Raw genomic sequence first — 22,017 nt, forward strand, 5'->3', positions numbered from 1 at the left:
ATGTGCACAGTCAGTCTCCCAGTATGCTGCATTTTCCACTCTTCTTTGACCTGGAACCCTTTCCTTGGCAGGGAATCCCAGGTAAGCTGTGTTCTGTGGAACATGCATAACACATCATGATGTAGAAATAACAGTGACTGACTACTCCAATATTTTCAGAAATGCTGAATAGTGTAGCTCAAAAGAGACCATCATCTATGTTTCTCTTGATATATTTACTATATAAAATTGTTATCAGCAGCATTATGAAATTCACACTTAAAATTTTACAAATATGTCCACCATGGTTTTAAATGTGAATGAAAATGAAAAGTGCAAAACAATATAAAAAGTATGATCCTATTTTCATAAAAAATCCCCAAGAATATAGGAATTTAGATCTAGATATCTGTCTCTCTCTCTCTCTATATATATATATGACAAAAGTAAATGTCTAGGCATGGTACCTAAACTATTAGGTTGGTGCAAAAGTAATTGCGGTTTTTGTCATTGAAAGTACTGACAAAAATTGCAATTTGCACCAACCTAATATTAACTGTGGTTACACCTGGGAATGATACTAGTAGGAGATGAGGAGGAAGCACATTTACTTCATACAGTTCTGTATCATTTTCTAGAAGAACTTTTTTTTAAGATAAAAATTAGTTATTTTAGTTAAAATATACCTCTGATGTTATCAACACAAAGATAAAGGTTTAAGGTAATGGATATGCTAAAATCCTGACTTGATCATTGCACTTTGTATACATATATCAACATATCACATTGTACCCCACATATGTACAATTATTATGTACCAATTAAAAGTACATATATTAATTTTTTAAGAAATAATCAATTAAAAATCAAACTGTGCTGTTAGAAGTTAGGATAGTTGTTACCACTGAGGGAGGTGGTGACTGGGAGAAGGTGTAAGGGAGTCTTCCGAGGTATGGATAATTTTCTATTTCATCATTTGAGTGCTGGTTACATGGGCATGTTCACTTTGTGAAAATTCACGGTTATATATTCACTTATGATTGATCTACTTTTTACATAAGGTTCACTTAAAAATATTTTCACAGTGACTTATCAAATAGTATTCTTGTTTTAGTTTAAATTCACATAGTTAATCGCCTTCTTTTCCCACATTCATTATGGTTTATTCCCCCTAACTTCCCCTTAATATAGTTCTATGACAAAGGCCCTTTCATTAATTTTTATAGAAGGCCAAATCTCTACCTGATCAAAAATGGTATATAAGAAAATTGTGCTCATACCTGATGGTATGAAAACCATGAGGTCTAGTCACTCATTAATCATGGCATCCACTCATCACTATCTGGTAAAAAGATTTCTTTTACCTAAAATTGAAAGGAATACAGAGGTGAAAGTGATTGTTAAACAGGCAACACACTCAAAAACCAAATGACGAAGGGACCAAAAAAAAAAAAAGTGTGTATGGTGGTTTTCCATATGACAGATCCTGAAGATGCTCTATAAATATGGAATCACGAGTGTCAGAGCTGAAAGGGACCTTAAAGATTATTCTCACATTCTCCCAACCAGATTTTAAGTGGAAAACTTGATTAGCTGAAAGGCTTAAAATGTTTCAGCTTTTTGCTTTGGTGTGAAGGGTCCTGTGCTGTATAAAATTAAAAGTGCATTTGGCCAAATGTGTTACATTCAGCAAACAAACAGGACAGGCAAGGCAAGAAAACAAGGTTGTATAATTAAGTTGCAGCTCCATGTACTTCCTATAGCAGCAAGAATGACTGAAACATCTTTTCCCATTATCATTACGAGGCCTGTGGATTATTTTCAGACTTGACTCCGGTGCCACCTATTTTGATCGTATCTGAAATACAAATCTACAAAATTCACATTTTCTATAAAATAATAGTTTAGAGCAGGGGTCCCCAACCGTGGCCTGTTAGGAACCAGGCCTCAGAGCAGGAGGCGAGTGGTAGGTGAGCGCTCCCATTGCTGGCATTACTGCCTGAGCTCTGCCACGTATCAGATCAGAAGCGGCATTAGATTCTCATGAGTGTGACCCCTGTTGTGAACTGCGCATGTGAGGGATCTAAGTTGTACACTCCCTGTGAGAATGTAATGCCTGATGATCTGTGACTATCTCCTATTACCCCAAGATGGTACTGTTTAGTTGCAAGAAAACAAGCTCAGGGCTCCCAGTGATTCTACATTATGGTGAGTTATGTAATTATTTAATAATATATAATATATAATGTAATAATAACAGAAACAAAGTGCACAATAAATGTAAAGTGCTTCAATCATCCTGAAACCACCCCCTGACACTCAGTCTGTGGTTTTGTCTTCCACAAAACTGGTCCCTGGTGCCAAAAAGATTGGGGACCATTGGTTTAGAGTATGTAAGGGGTAGTAATGAGACAAGAAAACAAAACACTTTAAAATCTACATCTTTAATATATCAAGTAGCAAGGAACAATATTTTATTTGTGATGACTACTTAAATAATATTTACAATGATTTTATGGGCACATATATCGACACTTGTACATTATTTGTAAAAAGGAAAGTCATATATATGATTAAAACAATGTATTGAAACATAATAGCGAGCCAAATACATCTTGGGCCATAATTTTACCACTTCTAAATTCTTATTTTCAAAAAATAATAAAGATAATTTAACTCACTACCATTTACTAAAATGTCCTAGTCAACTTGTTGTAGCATAGTAAAACTAAGCTGCCACCACGGTAACTTACACTCAGGGATTTTAAAAGGCAACAAATATTTAAAAAACTTAAAAGACAATCTTTTCTTTTGGAATTTTATTTTTTTAGAATACAAAAGATGAAAACAAAGAGTTTCATTTTTCTGCTTGCTGAAAGTATTTGGGTAAACTTAGCTTTAAGATGGGTCTTCTTTCAAAGATTTTAATCAACTTCATTTTGCTTGGTTTTGAAGTGATTTATCGTAGATTTCCTTTTGAAATATTTCTTCCAAATTTTCTAACCAAGCTTGGATTTACTTTACAGATGTTTCTTTTATGTTCTAGTGAAGAAATAAAAAGATGCATAAATATGGCATAAATATCATTCAAAAGTTTTCATCATTCAACTTATAAAATCATAACCATAGAAAGAAAAATTTACTCTTGAAATTCATAGTTGTTAGTTAACAATAATTTAAAATACTACAACAACAACAAAGAGACATTAATACCTTTGGTTTTTAAAAGGTGTTCAAATTCATATTGCAAACTGAAGTTTCAGTGAGTGTGTGTACATACACAGACATCAGGTGAAGTCATTGAATTAATTACTATGTTCACTTTCTTTCTTTCTGACTAATGAAAGACCATTTCTACAAGCATTTCTTCCTTTGCTGTATCACCATTTTTTTCTCATTCCTTGGATTATTTCCCCAGGGATTTAAACATCCATACTTTTTCAATTTAAAATTATCATTTGCATCTAGTACTTCCTAAAGGGCTGATCTTAATCCTGTAGTTCTTCCCTACTGCCACCTCTCAAGTATGTTCTATTTATGCCCATTCTTCTGGTTCTTCATTAGCTTTCACCATCATTTTCTACTCAACAAAGTGTTGTTACAAGGTGCCATTGACTATTTTCAGGATCAGTTTAATTGCTTATTCACTTTCTTGGCCACATTGGGTTTGAGTTTTAGATGGACATATTTGCTTAACACTACTTCTTATTTCTCTAATTGCTCAGTTAACAGGAGTTGCCTTTTTCCCTACTGATGGTCGTATGTTTTTTTATTTGTACATTGGTACATTGTTAGTTAGAAAACTTGGCTTAATACATTCTAAGGAAGGCAGTCTCAATTCTCACTTTTTTCTGCTGTGCATTTGGGCATTTTCACTTGAACATTATAATGTATATAAAATATCTTTCCTTACAAACGAATACCTCTTCGGCAAGCAGTGTGGTTTAGTATCATCTCCCACTTTTTTTTCCCCCGTAGTTGATATTTTTATTCACATCTCTTTATACATGAAATATTTGATGCATTTGTATCTTCAGATAATAAGCATATTAGAAAACCCAATTTCTATGATTTGAGAATTTTATAAATTTATTATTTGGCTGTAGAATTATGATTCTTGAAGAACTTTTTCAGAAGATCAATGGGGCAGTACACATCTACACTAACTACAGATACACATTTTTAAGCATTATTAAGTACAACATGTCAAACCAAATAATCAAGGTAAATTTTATACTTTACTACCTTACTGTCTGATGTTTCAATTTGCTGTCTGATGTTTCAATTTCCATTGAACTTAAGGTAAACACTGGCTACTACAGGAAGGAAGCATTTACCAATACAGGTTGACAAAGTTACTGAGGAATTTTATATTACTCTAATCAAAGGACATTGACAGAAAAAAGTAACAATAGCTTTCATGTTATTCTTAGAAACATTGTATCATGAGACACCTTTAAATTGCATCTGCTATAATTATAAGTTCCTATAGAGAACAATCAATGTCTTACTGCTCTCTGTATTCATCACAAGACATGGTAAATGCCTAGTAAATAAATAGTTTCTGAATGAAGTCTTAGGAACTGTAGTATCAGAGAGACAGAAGTCTAGATGTTGGGGCCTGGAAACTGGCTGGCATGATATACCACTAGTTTAACTGAAGTGGTTTTGTTATCATGAACTCATGTCACTCCCATATGTGGTTGATGGAATGTAGTATCTTTCATACTGATGGGAAAGATCCATCAGTATCTTTTCCAACTTGCCAATGGGAGTTACAATATGATTATAACTAGATACAGACTGGAATATGTGTAGTAGTTATGCATTGAGTTAGAGGCCAAATTACTCAAAATAATACGCTAAGAGAAAAATTTAAAGTGGGTATAGTTTATCTGTAAAATATACTTAATTAGTAACATTAAATAATACATTTAGCCAATTACTTCAATTATTATGAGGCAGTAGGGATAACTAAAAGGGTGTATAATGTAGAGCTGTAAGATCTGGTTCTTGAGTTTTGGTTCCTCCAATATAGTATCTGTGTGATCTTGGGTAAATGCTTTTTGTGTTTTAAAGTTTCCTTATCTATAACATGTGGATAATCATACTTGTTCTACCATATAGTAAAGGTGATGAATAAAGGGAGATTCTTATGAAAACACAATTAAAAACGTAAAGTACTAAGTGTGTTACATAGTCATATCATTAAATATCAAATTAAAAGCTGAGACATACCCATTGTTGGTTTGTTTTCTTGTAAGTGCTTATCGCTTGAATTATCTTGTCGAACACGTTTGGCAAATCCAGAATTTATGTCTGCAGTTAACGAAGTGTTTGATGTAGAACTTGAGGGCAAAAGTTTTTAATTTAGTTAAGCATTTTTTTTAATCTCTCAAAGTTCTAATACATATTCTACATGCAACAGTGATTAAAGAAATAAAACACAAAAATATTAAGTTGTGAAATCTCACAGAAGTGGAGGTACTAAATACATTTTTGGCCCAGAGAAATTTAGCTGTGTGTGATTTTAAATTGGATATTTAATATATTTATTCAAATTGAATGTTATGATTGTAGGTGTATGTTACAATTCTGTTGCAGAATATTCCAGGGTGCTTTGCTGGCAGATAAGCAAGCACTCAAACACTATTATTCAAAATGTAGAGATCAGTAGCACATAGTCACAAGAGGTAAAAACAAAAAACAAAAAAACAAAAAAAAACGAAAAAAAACCCTAAGCTCATGCTACAAATTTGGACCAAGAACCCTAATCTGAAAGGTATAAACAAGTGAGATTGTTTGAAAAACTTTGTTTTAAAATGGAAGCAGGGTAACAGAATAAAAATCTCTAATTATTGGAATCACAGAAACTGAAATAAAAGAATGAGCTGTTTTCATTTGCTCTAGCTTCAAAAATTTAATCAGTCTTACACTGCTGATGGTTCAAATTTCTTACTCAATTTGAGTTGACTTATTACTAAACACCTATTATGGCTTTGTGTTACAGGATATACAAATAAATAAGGCACAAAAATTCCTGTCCTAAAATCTTATAGAATAGACATACAGTGGAGATGAGAAAAAAGTAAGATAAATACATGAAATAATATAAGGTAAAGCAAAAATATAGTGCCAAGGTTTTCATAATACAAGGAGCTATAGATTCTTGAGTGCAGAGTAAGAAAGAATAATGGAAAATTTTGTGGATGCAATGAGTTTGATCTGGGCCCTGAAAAACAGCAATCCTTCCTAGTCCTAAGGTGGATCAATTTTAATAGGTAGAATTGGGGGTTGGGTGGAAAAAGAACAACCTTCCACACTGATTCAAACAACCTAAGTTGAGGGAAATTCTGACTAATAAAGATACTATATAGTAAACTTATCATCGGGGGGGATATCTTCTAAGATTGCCCTGGATGCCTGCAACCGAGGATAGTACCAAACAGGATATATACTACGTATTCTCCTACACATATCTATGATAAAGTTTAAATTATAAATTAGGCACAGTAAGAGATTAACAATAAAATAGAGCAGTTATAACAATATATTTAATAAGGTTATGTGAATGTGGTCTCTCTCTCTCTTAAAATATCTTATTGTACTACAATCGCCTATTTTTGAACTGCAGTTGACCACGGGTAACTGAAACCACAGAAAGCAAAACTTGAATAAGGGGTGACTACTCAGTGGAAGTAATGAAAAATATACAGTTTAAGAAGGTAAAATCACAAATTTGTATGCACAAATAATATATCGACTACAGTAGTCCCCACTTCCTAAATGGCGATAAATTACTATGATTCTGTTTTGAATATCAAACCTGCTTTTTTGTACATATCAGCTGTCCAAGGCAGAAATTCTTTTTTGATCATTTGGTGATTTTATTTTTTCAAATATAAAGATCAATGCTATTAGTTACTTTTGATAAAACATTGCTTTTTCTTAAATTTATCCCAAAGTTGTCTTTATTATTTCACAGTACGATTATTCACTTTGGCTAGTTCCAGGACCCTACTTTTTACTCATAGCATGTTCTTTCTTGAAAATTAGGCTTTTGAATAAAGCTATTTGATTAGAACTCATATTTCTAGAAATAAAATCTAACGCTAATAAATTGCGTATTTATATAAAAGTAAAATATACCCAAACATTTTTACGATTTAGTTAAATAGTCCATTGATGAAATGTTTAACATTTATGTTGTAGGTCATAAACTACAAAGACTTAAAACTGATATGAGTGCAAATTCAAATTATGTTAAAGACTATACTGAGAAATCCAAAGACACTTCCAGTTGTATGCAAAATATATTGCCATAACTATAAATAAAGTGAAGAACTAACCTTTTGCTCCCTTATATAGGTAGAATGTTTCTACTCAATTAACATAATATCTCTTATACTATTTTGTCTGAAATAATTTCTAGTTGAAATAATTAGACATCTTTCAAAACAAAATAAAAATGTATGGCAAGTATGAAACTGCTATGGGGTGCTTAAAAGATTGTGGAACAAACAAAAAACCAATTAACCAAATAAATACAAAACAAACAATCCAAAACTCTGATTAATATAATTGAGAAGTAAAAGCTAACATTATGTATGTATTATATTTAAATATTTGATAGGCTAATCAATTTAGTAAAATAGTCTGCTACAGAAATATTACATAAATTGTTAAGATTAAAAATCTAATATTCTCATTTAAAAAAATCTGTTGGGTAGGTTTTGGAATATCCAGTGCTTTCAAACTCTAATGCTATTTTATGCAAAATAAATGAAATACATATATAGAGAGCTTCCCCTTCTTTATTTTAAAACTGTATTAGAAAATACAGAACTAAATATGTATATAAAGCTGCTAAATGGAAAATACCACAGTTTATTACTCTGAAGCTCATGTAACTTTAATTGGGGAAAAGGAAGATTAAAAAAAGTAATCATGTACATTTCTAGCATTAATCTCTTTTAACCTTAGTTAATGGCAGGATCTAATTACTGGTACCAGAGGGAATGTAATATAACAATTAATAGGCTATAAGAAATCAAGTTACTTTCTTTACATGTCCTTTAATATTATTTCACAATATTAATTGTTCATGTGGAAGCCCTTTAACTTATCTAAAATCACTCCAAATACACAATTCACATACCTGGACATTTCCTGAAAAACCATTTGATTTTATAATGGCTAAGTTCACATTTAAAAATTATTCTTATCTATAAACATTTGTGACATCTAAGTAAACACAACATACTACCAGTGAAGGACAAGAAAACTCACTAAATCTAATTAATGGAACAAATAACAAAACTGACATTATGCAAATTAGTGATAAAAGTAGACAAAACAGATGATTGTGGTTAGCTAGGTTCACTCATAAAGTGACTGACTTCTGTATATAAACCAGACTAATTGTACAAATCAAATTTGTACCTTAGCAAATACAAAATTTTAAATGTCGTAGATGAGACATTTAGGAAAAAATCCATAAATTTTAAATTTACACATTCCAAGTCTCTGTCATACTTTGTTTAGGAGGGACAAAGACAGATATTAAAAATTCACTTGTGAGAAGATACTCTGTGTAGCACAAATAAGTAGGCTACTTGTAAATTCGTTTCCTGTTGCTTAAATGATAACAGGCTCCTGGTGGAAACTACATTTAAAAAGAGTCATTTTAAGGTCTTCTATAAACTTTTCTCCCCATAATCACATAGCAAAGAAAAAGAGGTAGAGGAAGTCAGATCCATTTTATATTTATTCAGTATATTTTGTCATTGCATTCAATTTATAGTATATAAAGAATGTATCATGAACTTCTAGTCATATAACTCAGTATATTTATGATTTTCCTTATCCTTTTAGTTGTTTTACTACTATATACCTAGGTATGTTTCTCTTTATATTAATCCTGCTTTTGGTTTGCAGTGCTTCTCAAATCCATGGTTTAATGTCTTGTTAGTTTTGAATAAGTATTAGCCATCATCTCAAATATTATTTTTCCCTATTCTTTCTCTCATTCCTTTCTGAGACACAAAATACATACGTTCTAGACTTTTAAAATTGTGTCCCATGTCTCTTTCACTTCTTCACATATTTTATCATTCTGCACATCAGTTTGGATATCTTCCTACCAGTCTGTTTTTCAGAAAAAATTCCAAAACCTGAACAGATGAATAACAAGTAACAAAATCGAAGTCATAATAAAAAGTCTCCCAGCAAAGAAAAGCTTGGAATTTGATGGCTTCACTGCTGATTTTTACCAAACATTTAAAAAAGAACCAATATCAATCTTACTCAAACTATTCTGAAAAACAGAGGCAGAAGGAATACTTCCAAAATCATTATATGAGGCCATTATTACTCTGATACCAAAACCAGAAAAGGACACATCAAAATAAGAAAACTCCAGGCCAATATCCCTGATGAACACATGCAAAAATCCTTGTCAAAATACTAGCAAACTGATCCAATAACAAACCCAAAAGATCATTCATTGCGGCCAAGTGGGATTTATGCTAGGGATGCAAGATGGTTCAACATAACCATCTTGCAAATTAACCAATGTGATACATCATATCAATAGAATGAAGAGCAAAAACCATATGATCATTTCAGTTGATGCTGAAAAAGCATTTGATAAAATCCAGCATCCCTTTATGATAAAAACTCTAAAAAAACTGGGTATAGAAGGAACATATCTCAACACAATGAAAGCCATACATGACAGACCTACAGCTAGTACTATTCTGAATGCAGAAAATCTGAAATCCTTTTCTCTAAGTTGTGGAACATGACAAGGATGCCCACTTTCACCAGTATTTATTATTTAACATAGTACTGGAAGTCCTAAGTAGAGCTATCAGACAAGAGAAAGAAAAGAAAGAAAGAACATCCAAATTGGAAAGGAAGAAGTAAAATTATCCTTGTTTGCAGATGACATGATCTTATCATATATTTGGAAAAACCTAGACTCCACCAAAAAACTATGAGAACTGAGAAACAAATTCAGTAGAGTTGCAGAATACAAAATCAATACAGAAAAACCAGTAGCATTTCTATAAACAAACAGTGAAATAATTTGAAAAAAAGTAATCCCTTTTACAAAAGCTAAAAATAAAATAGGAGTTAACCAAAGAAGTAAAAGATCTCTATAATGAAATATAATGAAAACTATAAAACATTGATGTAAAAAATTAAAGAGGATACAAAAAAATAGAAAGATATTCTATGTTCATGGATTGGAAGAATCAATATTGTTAAAATGTCCATACTACTCACAGTGGTCTACAGAATCAATGCAATCCCTATCAAAATACCAATGACATTCTTCACAGAAATAGAAAAAACAATCCTAAAATTTATATGGAACCACAAAAGACCCAGAATAGCCAAAGCTATCCTGAGCAAAAAGATTAAAACTGGAGGAATCACACTATCTGACTTCAAATTACATGACAGAGCTATAGTAACCAAAACAGCACAAGACTGGCATAAAACCAGACATATAGATCAGTGGAACAGAATAGAGAGCCCCAAAATAAATCCATACATTTACAATAAGCTCATTTTTGACAAAGTTGCCAAGAACATACATTGGGGAAAAGACAATCTCTTCAATAAACAGTGCTGGAAAAACTGTTTATCCATATGCAGAAGAATGAAGCTAGATCCCTATCTCTTGCAATATACAGAAATCAAATCAAAATGGATAAAAACTTAAACCTAAGACCTCAAACTATGAAACTGCTAAAAAAAAAAAAACACTGGGGAAACCCTCTAGGACACTGGACTGGACAAAGATTTCTTGAGTAATACCCCACACAGGCAACCAAAGCAAAAATGGATAAATGGGATCACATCAAGTTAAAAAGCTTCTGTAAAGCAAAGGAAACAATCAATAAAGTGAAGAGACAACTCACAGAATGAGAGAAAATATCTGCAAACCATCTATCTGACAAGGGATTAATAACCATAATATATAAGAAGCTCAAACAACTCTAGGAAAAAAATCTAATAATCTGATTTTTAAAATGGGCAAAAGAATAGACATTACTCAAAAGAAGACATATAAATGGCAAACAAGCATATGAAAAGATAACTCAATATCACTGATCATTAGAAAAATGTAAATCGAAACTACAATGAGATATCATCTCACCCCAATTAAATTTTTTTTTTTTTCCCCAAAAGACAGGCAACAACAAACACTGGCTAGGATGTGGAGAAAAGGGAACACTTGTATACTGTTTGTGGGGATGTAAATTAGTACAACTACTATAAAGAAAATTTTGAAGATTCCTCGAAAAACTAAAAATAGTGCCATCATATGATCCAGCAATCCCCCTGCTAGATATATACTAAAATGAAAGGAAATCAGTATATTGAAAAGATATAAACACTACCATGTTTATTGCAACACTATGCACAATAGCCAAGATTTGGAAGCAACCTAAGTGCCAATCAACAGATGAATAGACAAAGAAAATGTGGTACGTATACACAATGGAGTACCATTCAGCCATCAAACAAGAATGAGATCCTGTCATTTGCAACAACGTGGATGGAACTGACGGTAATTATGTTAAGTGAAATAAGCCAGGTACAGAAAGACAAAACTTGGCATGTTCTCACTTATTTTGGGGAGCTAAAAATTAAACAAATTGAACTCATGGAGACAGAAAGTAGAATGGTTACCAGAGGCTGGGAAGGGTTTTTGGGAGATTGGTGAGGATGGTTAACGGGGGGATGCTTAATCTAAATATAATGAATAAGATGTAGTATTTGATAGCACAACAGGGTAACTACAGTCAACAATAATGTACTGTACATTTAAAAAATAATTAAGAGTATGATTAGATTGTTTATAACACAAAGGATCAATGGATGGATACTCCATTTACACTGATGTGGTTATTACATATTGTATGCTTGTATCAAAATATCCCATGCACCCCATAATATATACACCTACTACGTACTCACAAAATTAAAAGTAAAAAACAAATCTATCTTTCAGTTCACTAATACTCTCTTCTGCTGTACCTAATCTGCTGAATTGATTTATTGAGTTCTTTATCTCAGTAAATTCTATATTTTCAGTTCTAGAATATCCATTTGATTAATTTTAATAGAATCTGGTTCTTTGGGAAAGTATTTGAAACCAATACAGTTAAAATTTTTGAATTCTTATCTGATAATCCCAGTATCTGCCTCATGTATGAATCACTGCTCCTATGATGCTTTTTTCTCTTAATTTTTAGTCATTTGGTTCTGTTTCCTGGCATACTTTGTAATTTTTAAGTGCCAAACACTGATATATACAAAAAAAAAAAAACTATAGAGGCTCCAGATGGTATATTCTTCCAGAGATAATTTAATTTTCCTGTGGCAAGGAGAGCAAAGATAAATCACCTTGATCCAATCAAGAATTGAGTTGGTCTAAGGTCTGTTTCAGACTTTCAAGAACTGGCCTATTTCTGGGTTGCCCTACTCCTAGTGAACTACCCTTCAGGGATCTCAAATAAAATCCTGATGTGTTTAACAGGGCCTTTTCTTCATGGTGATCCCTGAACTCCAATTTTTCTATGAAAGCCTCATAAGAACATCAACACTCTGCTTAACACCTTAGCCTCTTAGCAGCTACTTTCAGCTTGGTGTCTTAGCCTCTCATTCCACAAAGTTGAGTACTTGGGGAATACCTTGAGGACAAAAACTGTACAGAATAATTTTGATTCCCTGGCTCAGTAAGGCAGCTAATAGCTCTAAGTTTCCATTTTCTGTTTGGCCTCTATGTCTTATGCCATAAAGTGGCAAATGCTAAATAAAAAACAGAGGCAGAGAAAGTCTGGCTGTCTATAGCATATTTCCCTTTTCTCTGGGATCTTAGGCTCTCAATCCTGGCTACCATGGTTGTTCTCCATTGCCTTCAAGCAGCTGTTGGTTCTATTTTATGCACTTTTTACAACTGTTCTTGATGGGTGGGGTGGTCTGATACAAGCTATACTGTCTTAGGCAGAAATAAAAGTCTCTTCACTCATTGTATTTTAATCATATATCATAATCCATTAAAATAACATAATTCTATGATGGAAGAAATTTGGTAATGTTTAAAAAGGATAATGAAATAAGTAAAAATAACCAAATAAGTAAAAATTGTCACCCCAGAAAAGTTAAAATTAAGTATTTTTAGCCGGGCGCGGTGGCTCAAGCCTGTAATCCTAGCACTTTGGGAGGCCGAGACGGGCGGATCACAAGGTCAGGAGATCGAGACCACCCTGGCTAATACGGTGAAACCCCGTCTCTACTAAAGAATACAAAAAACTAGCCGGGCGACGAGGCGGGCGCCTGTAGTCCCAGCTACTTGGGAGGCTGAGGCAGGAGAATGGNACAAAAAATAAAAAAGCAATAGAAAATAACATATAAAGATTAACTTATATAACTATAGAACCAAACCAGTTTATGTTTAATCATACCTTGTTAATTTCCGTTTCCTTTTGGCAGCAGTAGTCATTGCCATGTAGGATGGCACCATGCTTGGTATAGGCATAGAATGCTTAGTTGAGAATGAAGAAGGGTCAAGCCTGTATATTAAATAGCGACAAATAAAAAATAATAATTTTGATTTAAACTATGAAGAGAAAAGGAAGTAAACGTGTCCATAATTAGAAAACCATTTGGTATTAATATAGAAAGAAAAACATTCTGCTCTACTATAAAGATTCCCTTGCTAGCCCTGGGGTATTCTTTTCTCTTTATAACATAGGTAAAGTTGCTATCGAGAGATTTCTGCATTCCCAATGGCATAGAAGAGTGAAGGTATTTTTCTTTCCATATTTAGATTGGGTATGATTATGCAGATAAAGTGAGAAGGATATGTTTGCTTGGATGACACACATTCAACCATACTTTAGGGGTATGACCATTTCAGAGTAAGTTGAGGTTTGCTAAACATCAATAGAAAGTGTGGAATTTCCTTCAGTGAAAATATTAATTAATAATAAACATAATTCTCCAAGAATAGCTTGTATAATCCAACTTCAGAGTAAGAAGAACAAACTAAACATATCTTAAGGTCTTTCCTAGACTAATGAGGGTCAACTGACTTAAGATACCAAATTTAAGACTTTAAAATATTTTGTTGGTGAATTAATATTCAGAGAGAAAGACAATTAAAATTTAATGAAAGTAAAACAGATTGTTTTATAATCAAAATGGCACACTTGGTTTATGAAATAAACCTCAACTAATAGTTGAAAGTCTATTTTTAAAAAAAAAGAATTGGCAAATATTATTTTTTTGTACCGTTGTAAAACATCTTTATCATTTGGTAGTGATTCTTGTTCGGGTAATTTACACTTCAAGCTCTTGATGTCTTCACATATAGTAAATGTAGAGTCCAAGTCCTCCTGTCCACATTTTTTTCTTCTGTTATGAGGGATAGCTACTTCACACATTTTCTGAGAATTATCACCGTTTATATTTGAGCTGATAGCCTGAAAACTTGTAGTAAACGATGATGGTTTTATTAAGGTTACTGTAGATGGATTTTGAAAAGTTTTTCTACAGTCTTCTGGTGTATACACAATAGGCTGAAGTTCTTTGCTAAGAGAATCATTGAGCTGCACACTTTGAGATGGTGGAGACTTTAGAGTATGCTGTCCTTTCAAGGGAGATGGCATTAGTTTTCTCCGAGTTCTTTTTTGTGTGGGAGTCTTAACCAGATTAGATCCACTTGAAGATGAGCCTATTCAAAGAAATTAAAGACACTTAATAATGTTTCCTAGTTTTTTTATTTTTTTAATAACCCCATTACTTTTAAAATGAACAAACCCGAATAATAAGGTATTTTTATGCCAATTGATAAAAATCTGAAAAATGTAAGTTGGAAAGGAAAATATAACAGTTTACTGCTAAAACTTTAAATAAAGATAAACTCATTATAAAGAAATTCTATAACAGTAAATGAATACATTGCTAATATCAATATTAATTTTTAGGTATAGCTTTCTTGAGATATTGGGTAATTAGGAAACAAATTACCAATCAATTCCACGAAAATTCACAATTTCTAGCGTTCATGTTTGATTTGGGTTTAAGATGAAAACAGTATTAAACTTTTATAGGCACAGAGGTTAACAATTGTTCCATTGTAAAATATTACCAGTTTACTACTTTTGTTTTGTTTTGTTTTTCAGGTTTGCGGGTACATGTGTAGGTTTGTTATATGAGTATACTTGGTGATGCTAGGGTTTGGGTGTCAGTGACCAGTTTATTACTAATTGAGTGGAAGTCTAGTTTAAATGAACAAGAATGGCAATAACCAGTAAAATTCTGTGTGAATGAAAGCATTGTTTCTGTTACAGTGTCAGGTATACACAGTTGACCCTCGGTAGCTGCAGATTCTGCATCTGTGGATTCAACTAACCAGAGACTGAAAATATTCACAAAACAAACAAACAGATAAACAAAAACAATAAAAAATAAAAAAATATACAGTATAACTACCATTTAATGGCATTTGTATTGTACTAGGCATTATAAGTAATCTAGAGATGATTTAAAGTACACAGAAGGATAAGTGTAGGTTATATACTATGCCATTTTATGTAAGGGACTTGGGTATCCATGGATTTTGGTATTTGGGAGGGTTCCTGGAATCAACTTGTCTGTCCCCAGGATACTGAGATACAAACTGTAGTCAATTAAGCATTCTAGTTAACTATTTGTCTCCTATATCATACATAACTCAGAGGTTTGCAAAAACAAGATTTAATACTAAAGATAAATGAAATAATTCAAAGAGTTCAGAGTACTTTCACTCTCATCACTCTGGTGAAGTCAGTCTCCCAAATGTCAAAAGGTCACCAACTCTGATGATCTTTCTCAGCCTTATCTGAAAACTCCTGTAGCTTTTCAAAATTATATCTGTACTATTCTAACATCTGCATTATTCTTCTTCTTCCATCCAGTAAATGTACACATTTCCCTAAGGAGCTGTACTTGACCCTCTAGGTGTCTTGTTCTACACTGTTTCTCATATTTCTAATTATCCTTTTACCATTTACCTTCTCTGTCACCTGGGTTCCAAATTACTACTTTTTTTTTTTTTTTAACCTTTTCCTTTTCCCTTGATTTCCCAATCTCTACCAATTCTGTATTTTTTCTGCTTATAGTTAAAACATAATTCTGCTCATGTCATCCTTCTGATTAAAGACTTTTTAGTAATCTTTAAATAGAAACAAAATATGCTGATATTTTTAGTTGGAGAATTCTTGGTCCTTGGTCCAAAATTAAGAAACAAATTGTTTCATTAGAACTTATTACCCCACAATACTAGATTTAGTATTTAATGCTTAACATTTAAAAACACAAACATTTGGCAAACACCTTTTATTAATGCCCCAAATAATGACATATGTAACAATACACTTGATCAACTTCAGTGTGATTATCTTATATTTTTCAATTAACTTTTTTCTACTTTACCTACTCTATTCTGGTGAACTTCATGGTGTCTGACATGGAATACCTTTGCTTGGAGTATACTGTCATGGAAGAAACTATAATGTGTATTTCCATTCATTTGTCTAATCATGAAGTAAAATTCCCAGTTGATATTTACTATACTGTATAATACTAACTTAAAGAACATTGAAAGCAGAATAAGATAAGTGTTACGCATTTCAATAAAGCTATTCAAACTTTCAACCAAGTTAGAAAATACACTTAAAGCAATCAGCAACAGTACCTGCACTATTCTTATTATATTAGTTGACAACATGTTCTGCTATGGCTAGGTTGACAATTACCCTCTAGGAAACAAAATTTAAAAACAGAAGAAAAATATGATCCCTGTTCTACTAAGGAATTTTACTTTTCTGAGAACTAGATAAATGAGATCCAGATCTTAAAATAATTTTCCACTCCCTTTAACATGACATTTGTCAAATTTTCCATTACCAGATATTTTTATACTAATGCTGCAGTGTAAAGACAGTTACTTTTCTCCACTGTGCTGCTACCACCAATTTGGTGGCTATTAATAGCTGGAAGATTAACTTCTTTTCCCATGAGAGGCAGCAGGGGTATAGAGGATAGAAAACTACATGGAGGGTAGAGGACTGAATTGGGAGTCAGGAGACTTGGATTCTATTTCTGGCTCCACCAACAGCTCACCGAGTGACCTTGGGCAACTCACTTAAGCAGTGTGGGCATTAATATCCCCTAGAAAAAAGAGGATATTAGCTTTTTACATACGGATAGGATTATACGATAAGGGTTCAAAGAAAGGCTCTAGAAATGCAAATATGTTTCAGCTGTTAATATTACATCTTTTACAGAGAAAGTTGTAATTTACTTTCCAATCATCAAAAACTAACTTACTGTTATCTCTAAAACATATATTTCAAACAATGCTTCACTTTCAGTTTATAAGATAGCCGGTTTATCAAGACTGATGATTAATATAAACCACAGGTATTATTGAAACAGGTATGTATGCTATTTGCAAATGCAGACCTTATAATAACATTTTAAACTTTAAGACACAATGGAACATGAAATCTTAAGGGACAAGAATTATACAGAGTCATTATTTTTTTAAATACATACTTACAAGGTATAATCTCTGGGAGTGGCAACTGTGCAAATTCCCATGATGGTGGACCACATTTTCCCTACTGCTAGTAAAGAGTGGTAAAAATCACAGTCTTTCAGTAGAACACTGAAGAAATATCCACATGTCCTCTGGGATAATCTAAGCGTACACCCAACATCAAATTTAGTATGATCAGACTGATTAACAATTTGTTAGTAAAGGAATAGTGGTGTTACAATGATATATCTTTAGCTATAATCCTGCTCTCCTGGTAGAATATAAGCTGAAGGAATAGCATGGAGATGTGGTAGTTAATGTGGATTTACATACAAGTGTTTTACTGGGCCTAGAAGAAGAGATGCTACAGACACACAGCATGTGTATGATATAAATCTAAAGAGTTCTTTTCATTCTCCTTAAGTTCAGATAAAATAAAAGGGCAGAAGGCAGATGGTCATTTCAGAACTACTTAGGCTGATTAGTTGCTTTGAAAGCTTCAGGAGCTAACCAGAGCAAAACAAAATTTAAAGATTTAAATAAAATTTAAGTCAACTTTCTGTAACTATAAACATAAAAGGATAATGACCCCACTTAATGAAAACTAAAAGAACAACTAAATTTTACTTTGAATACAAGTTTTAGAATATATAAATACAATTACATAATAAATAAATAATTATTATCCTTTAGCTAAGTTAGGTAATGAAGAACTTTATGTGGGTATGGCAACTGGAGAGGGTTGAGTTGGGGGATCAGAAAGTTTTATAGGCTATAAGAGTTGTTGGATATGTTAGGGCTATGTCTATAAAAGAGATCTGCTGTACTTTTCCATTAGAGGAAAAGGGTGTACAGTAAATTTCCAGAAGAGCAGGCATGGGACAGTTGTAGTTTCCCCTGATTCAGCCTGGGAAAACACTATCTAACAATATTCTGTAATTCTTGTGCTTATAGAGTAGAAGTGATAAGAAGGAACTTGGAGGCAGATTATAATTCCTTTAGAAAGACCCCATAAAATGAGAAAATGAATCACAAAGTTGCAGGCTGTGCCTTGCAGAACAAGAGACCATATAGATGATGATAGTCAATAAAATACCCTAGCAATGTGGGTGCTACACAGAAAGGAACAGGAAATTAAAAATGCATTGTTATAAGGCACGCTCTTGCAAACTGGAATAGGGAAGACTGGCAGTCACTTGGAAAGACATCTCTCTAGGGTCTATCTAAGGAACTAGTTCAGCGTATCATATACTTACATATAAGAGGTAGTGGGTAGCAATGTATGTTATGGTTTCTGAGTAATTTTGCTATTTCTGTAACATCTCTTGGGACTTTAACTCCTCAACATATTGTAAGTGTGCTCCATTTCTATTACCTTGAATGATTATGACCCATCGGATTTATAAGTGAATGGGACTTTTTGAAATTTATGTCCAAATAATAACAAGCATAATGTCAAAAAATTTAAAAGAAAAAAATAACTACTATTTTAAATCCAGGATCAACATATGTTTTATTTATGAAAAAAAAGTTGTAGTCAGCTATGGTACAAAAGCAACAATATAAGAGGAGTACACCTGCATAAAAAGAATCCACTGTTCATCTACCCAATTATTTATTAAGTACCTACCATACCATGCTAGGTACAGTGGTAAACAAGATAGTTAAGAATTTACATTTTTGGGGGGAGAAGGTAGATGACAATAAACAAATAAAATAAATTAGGATGATAATAAATTAACTGTAAAGACAATAAAACAGAGAAATGGAATAGACAGTAATGGGAGATAGAAAGGATGTTTTAACTATGATGGCTAGAATGACAATTCTAAGGATGGTATATGTGATCTGAGACCAATGGCTAAGGAGCCAGTTCTATGAAGATCTAGGGAAAAAGGCAGAAAAAATAGCATGTGCAGAGATCCAATAACAACAATGAATTGTTGAGCTCGAGGAAAAGAGGCTAGTTTGATTGAAGTGCTATGAGTTAGAGGGACAGGCGGAATGAGAAGAGGCTAGAGAGATCAAAAGGGGTAACTTATGTTAGGATTTATGGACAAGCCAAGGGTTTTGATTTATTCCAAGTACAAAGGGAGATCTGTGGAGGGTTTCAGGAATGGATATAATGTGATCTGATTGATGTTTAGGAAAAACATTGATCTGCTTGCTGTGTCAAGAATGGTCAAGAGAGAAAACAGAAAAATCAGGAACAAGGCTATTGCTATAGCTTAAGCAAGAAATGACAGCTTGGGTAAAAGTGGTAGGAGCAGTGATGGAGAGATGTGAGAAGGGTATTATAATATCTATATATCTAATTAGCTGCCTTATAATAAAGAGTTCACAGAAAGTAGTATATATTAATTCTACATAAGTAAATTAAGAGAATTGACAGTGCTCCATAAAACCATGAACCATTTATGCATGTCATTCCCTCAAATTTGGCATTCTTTTTTTTTGACATCCCCTTCCCCCTACTCCCACTTATCAAGCTTGGGGTTCTGTCCTCTCTTCAGTTCTGATCCATGTAACTGTAGGAGTCTTGGAATCTGCATTTTTCCCTTTCTAGTTTGGACGCTCATAGAGACTTGAGGCAGCAGAAACTCTTTGGGGTTTGAGGTTGTAATTTCTTATTCAGAGATGATGAGTGTTATTATGCTGAGGTAGGGGAAAGGAAAGAAAATGAGTAAAGATAAGTAGGAAATGGTCCTAGAACAAGAGTAGCAGATAGAGACGGTATTGAAAATGAAGTTCAGCTCCTAGGAAGTTGTACCAAGGGCAATTAATGGGTAAGATTTAAGTTGGTAGAATGATGTTAAAAACAGCATCTCTTTTTAGGTTAGATATCCTACTTCCTCTGCATATTCATCTCTAGATACTCCTAAACAATTAAAACAGGTTTATAGACCGTTCCAGGCATAGACACACTATGTTTTCAGATACAAGGCCTAACTGCTCCTCTTCTAATATTTTGTTAATATAGCATTCAATTCTTTCAAAAGGAGCCAATGCATTTTGATCCATGTTTAATGAACCTTGCAAATGCAAAATGCAAACTTATAATTGAATGAGTTTTGATAAAAGAATATACATATCAGAATCTTTTCTTTTTGATAGGGAAGGAATTTAAAAAGACACTGGCTGCTTGAAGAATTTCTCACTAGAAACAGTACTTGGTTGGCACACTTGAGAAATATCCATAGTACAAGAAGGCATTTGAAGGTTAACTGCAAAAGACAATTTTTAAACCAAGTGATAACCCGAATAGAGGCATCTAGCTCCCATTCAGATTCCCTTTAAAATGATCACATCATTTAAAAAAGGGTAAACTTGACCTAATGTTGGTAATGGGAAAAAATTATCATCTGAGTGCCAGAACATCAGCGGACTTTCTGAAGAATATTGTATAGCTCAGACTCTTTAAGGAAGGCATGGAGGAGAATAACTTAAAGTAGTCCCTATCCTTTACCCTTCAGTGCTATCCCAAGGAGTTAAGTAAAAGACACTGGCAGATGTCAGTAAAGGCCCTTAAATTAGAACCAGGGATGATGGGGTAGGTGGGAGTTGGGGAGAATGAGCGAGATACAGCTATGCAATACAGTAAAATGGTAACATCTGAACACTAAAAGTAGTGCTAAGAGGCTCTAAAATTCAGTCCTGGCTCAGCTGTTTCAGTGCAGAAAAAAAATACTACAAAGTACCCAATGTTATCAGGCTTGTTCCCATCACTGGTGGCTATACCACACATGGATGAGATACACACATGGATGAAATCTGCCCAAAGGGGCAGATTTCCAGCTGAGACTATCTGTGGCTCTGGTTCCTTCTCTACATTCCCTGGGCTGTTGGATTAGTGGACAGGAATATATTTTTTCCCTTTAATTTTACAGGAAAAAGCATAATTATAATAAGCAAACAGAAAACTCACTGGACCTATAAAAAGAAACTATAAAGAAATGACAGAACTGGCATACAAACTCAGACTTTTTGCTAATCCAGATGCCAAGTTCTTGACCACCACACAATGCTGAGCCCCTACCACAGAAGTTAATTAAATCACTTAAACAATGACTAAATAACTAAATGAACATGAACATCCACAATTACACTGATATTTAAAACTATATTTTATAGATTATTTGATGATATGAAAAAATGTTCATTAATGAGGTAGTATACAGTATGATCCCAATTTTGACAAAACAAAACAAAAACAACCAAAAACAAATCAAAGCACACAAACCTCCTGAGCAAAAAGGGGGAAAAGTAATAGAAAACAGAGAAGGAAATATAACCCAATTCATCAAAATGTTAACACAGGTTTATAGCTCACTGGGAAAATAATGAATTATTTTATTTTCCTTTTTATACATTTGATTATTTTATATAATAAATATAATCCTGCTCTGTAAAATAAAAAATGACAAAAAAAAAAA

General features: G+C 33.0%; 1 protein-coding gene across 1 annotated transcript in view; it reads right to left on the reverse strand.

The window, feature by feature from the left end:
• Positions 1-2,404: 2,404 nt before the first annotated feature.
• Positions 2,405-22,017, reverse strand: part of KIF18A (kinesin family member 18A) — a 93,162-nt gene continuing 73,549 nt past the window's right edge. The window contains exons 14-17 of the mRNA XM_017848579.1: positions 14,293-14,734; positions 13,464-13,571; positions 5,218-5,327; positions 2,405-3,021 (exon numbers count right to left, since the gene is read on the reverse strand). Coding sequence (XP_017704068.1) covers positions 2,939-3,021; positions 5,218-5,327; positions 13,464-13,571; positions 14,293-14,734 — 743 coding nt within the window. The 3' untranslated portion in view covers positions 2,405-2,938. The remainder of the gene's footprint in view (positions 3,022-5,217; positions 5,328-13,463; positions 13,572-14,292; positions 14,735-22,017) is intronic.

Source organism: Rhinopithecus bieti, unplaced genomic scaffold, assembly GCF_001698545.2.
Source record: "Rhinopithecus bieti isolate Rb0 unplaced genomic scaffold, ASM169854v2 scaffold_31534, whole genome shotgun sequence".
Taxonomy (NCBI): Eukaryota; Metazoa; Chordata; class Mammalia; order Primates; family Cercopithecidae; genus Rhinopithecus; species Rhinopithecus bieti.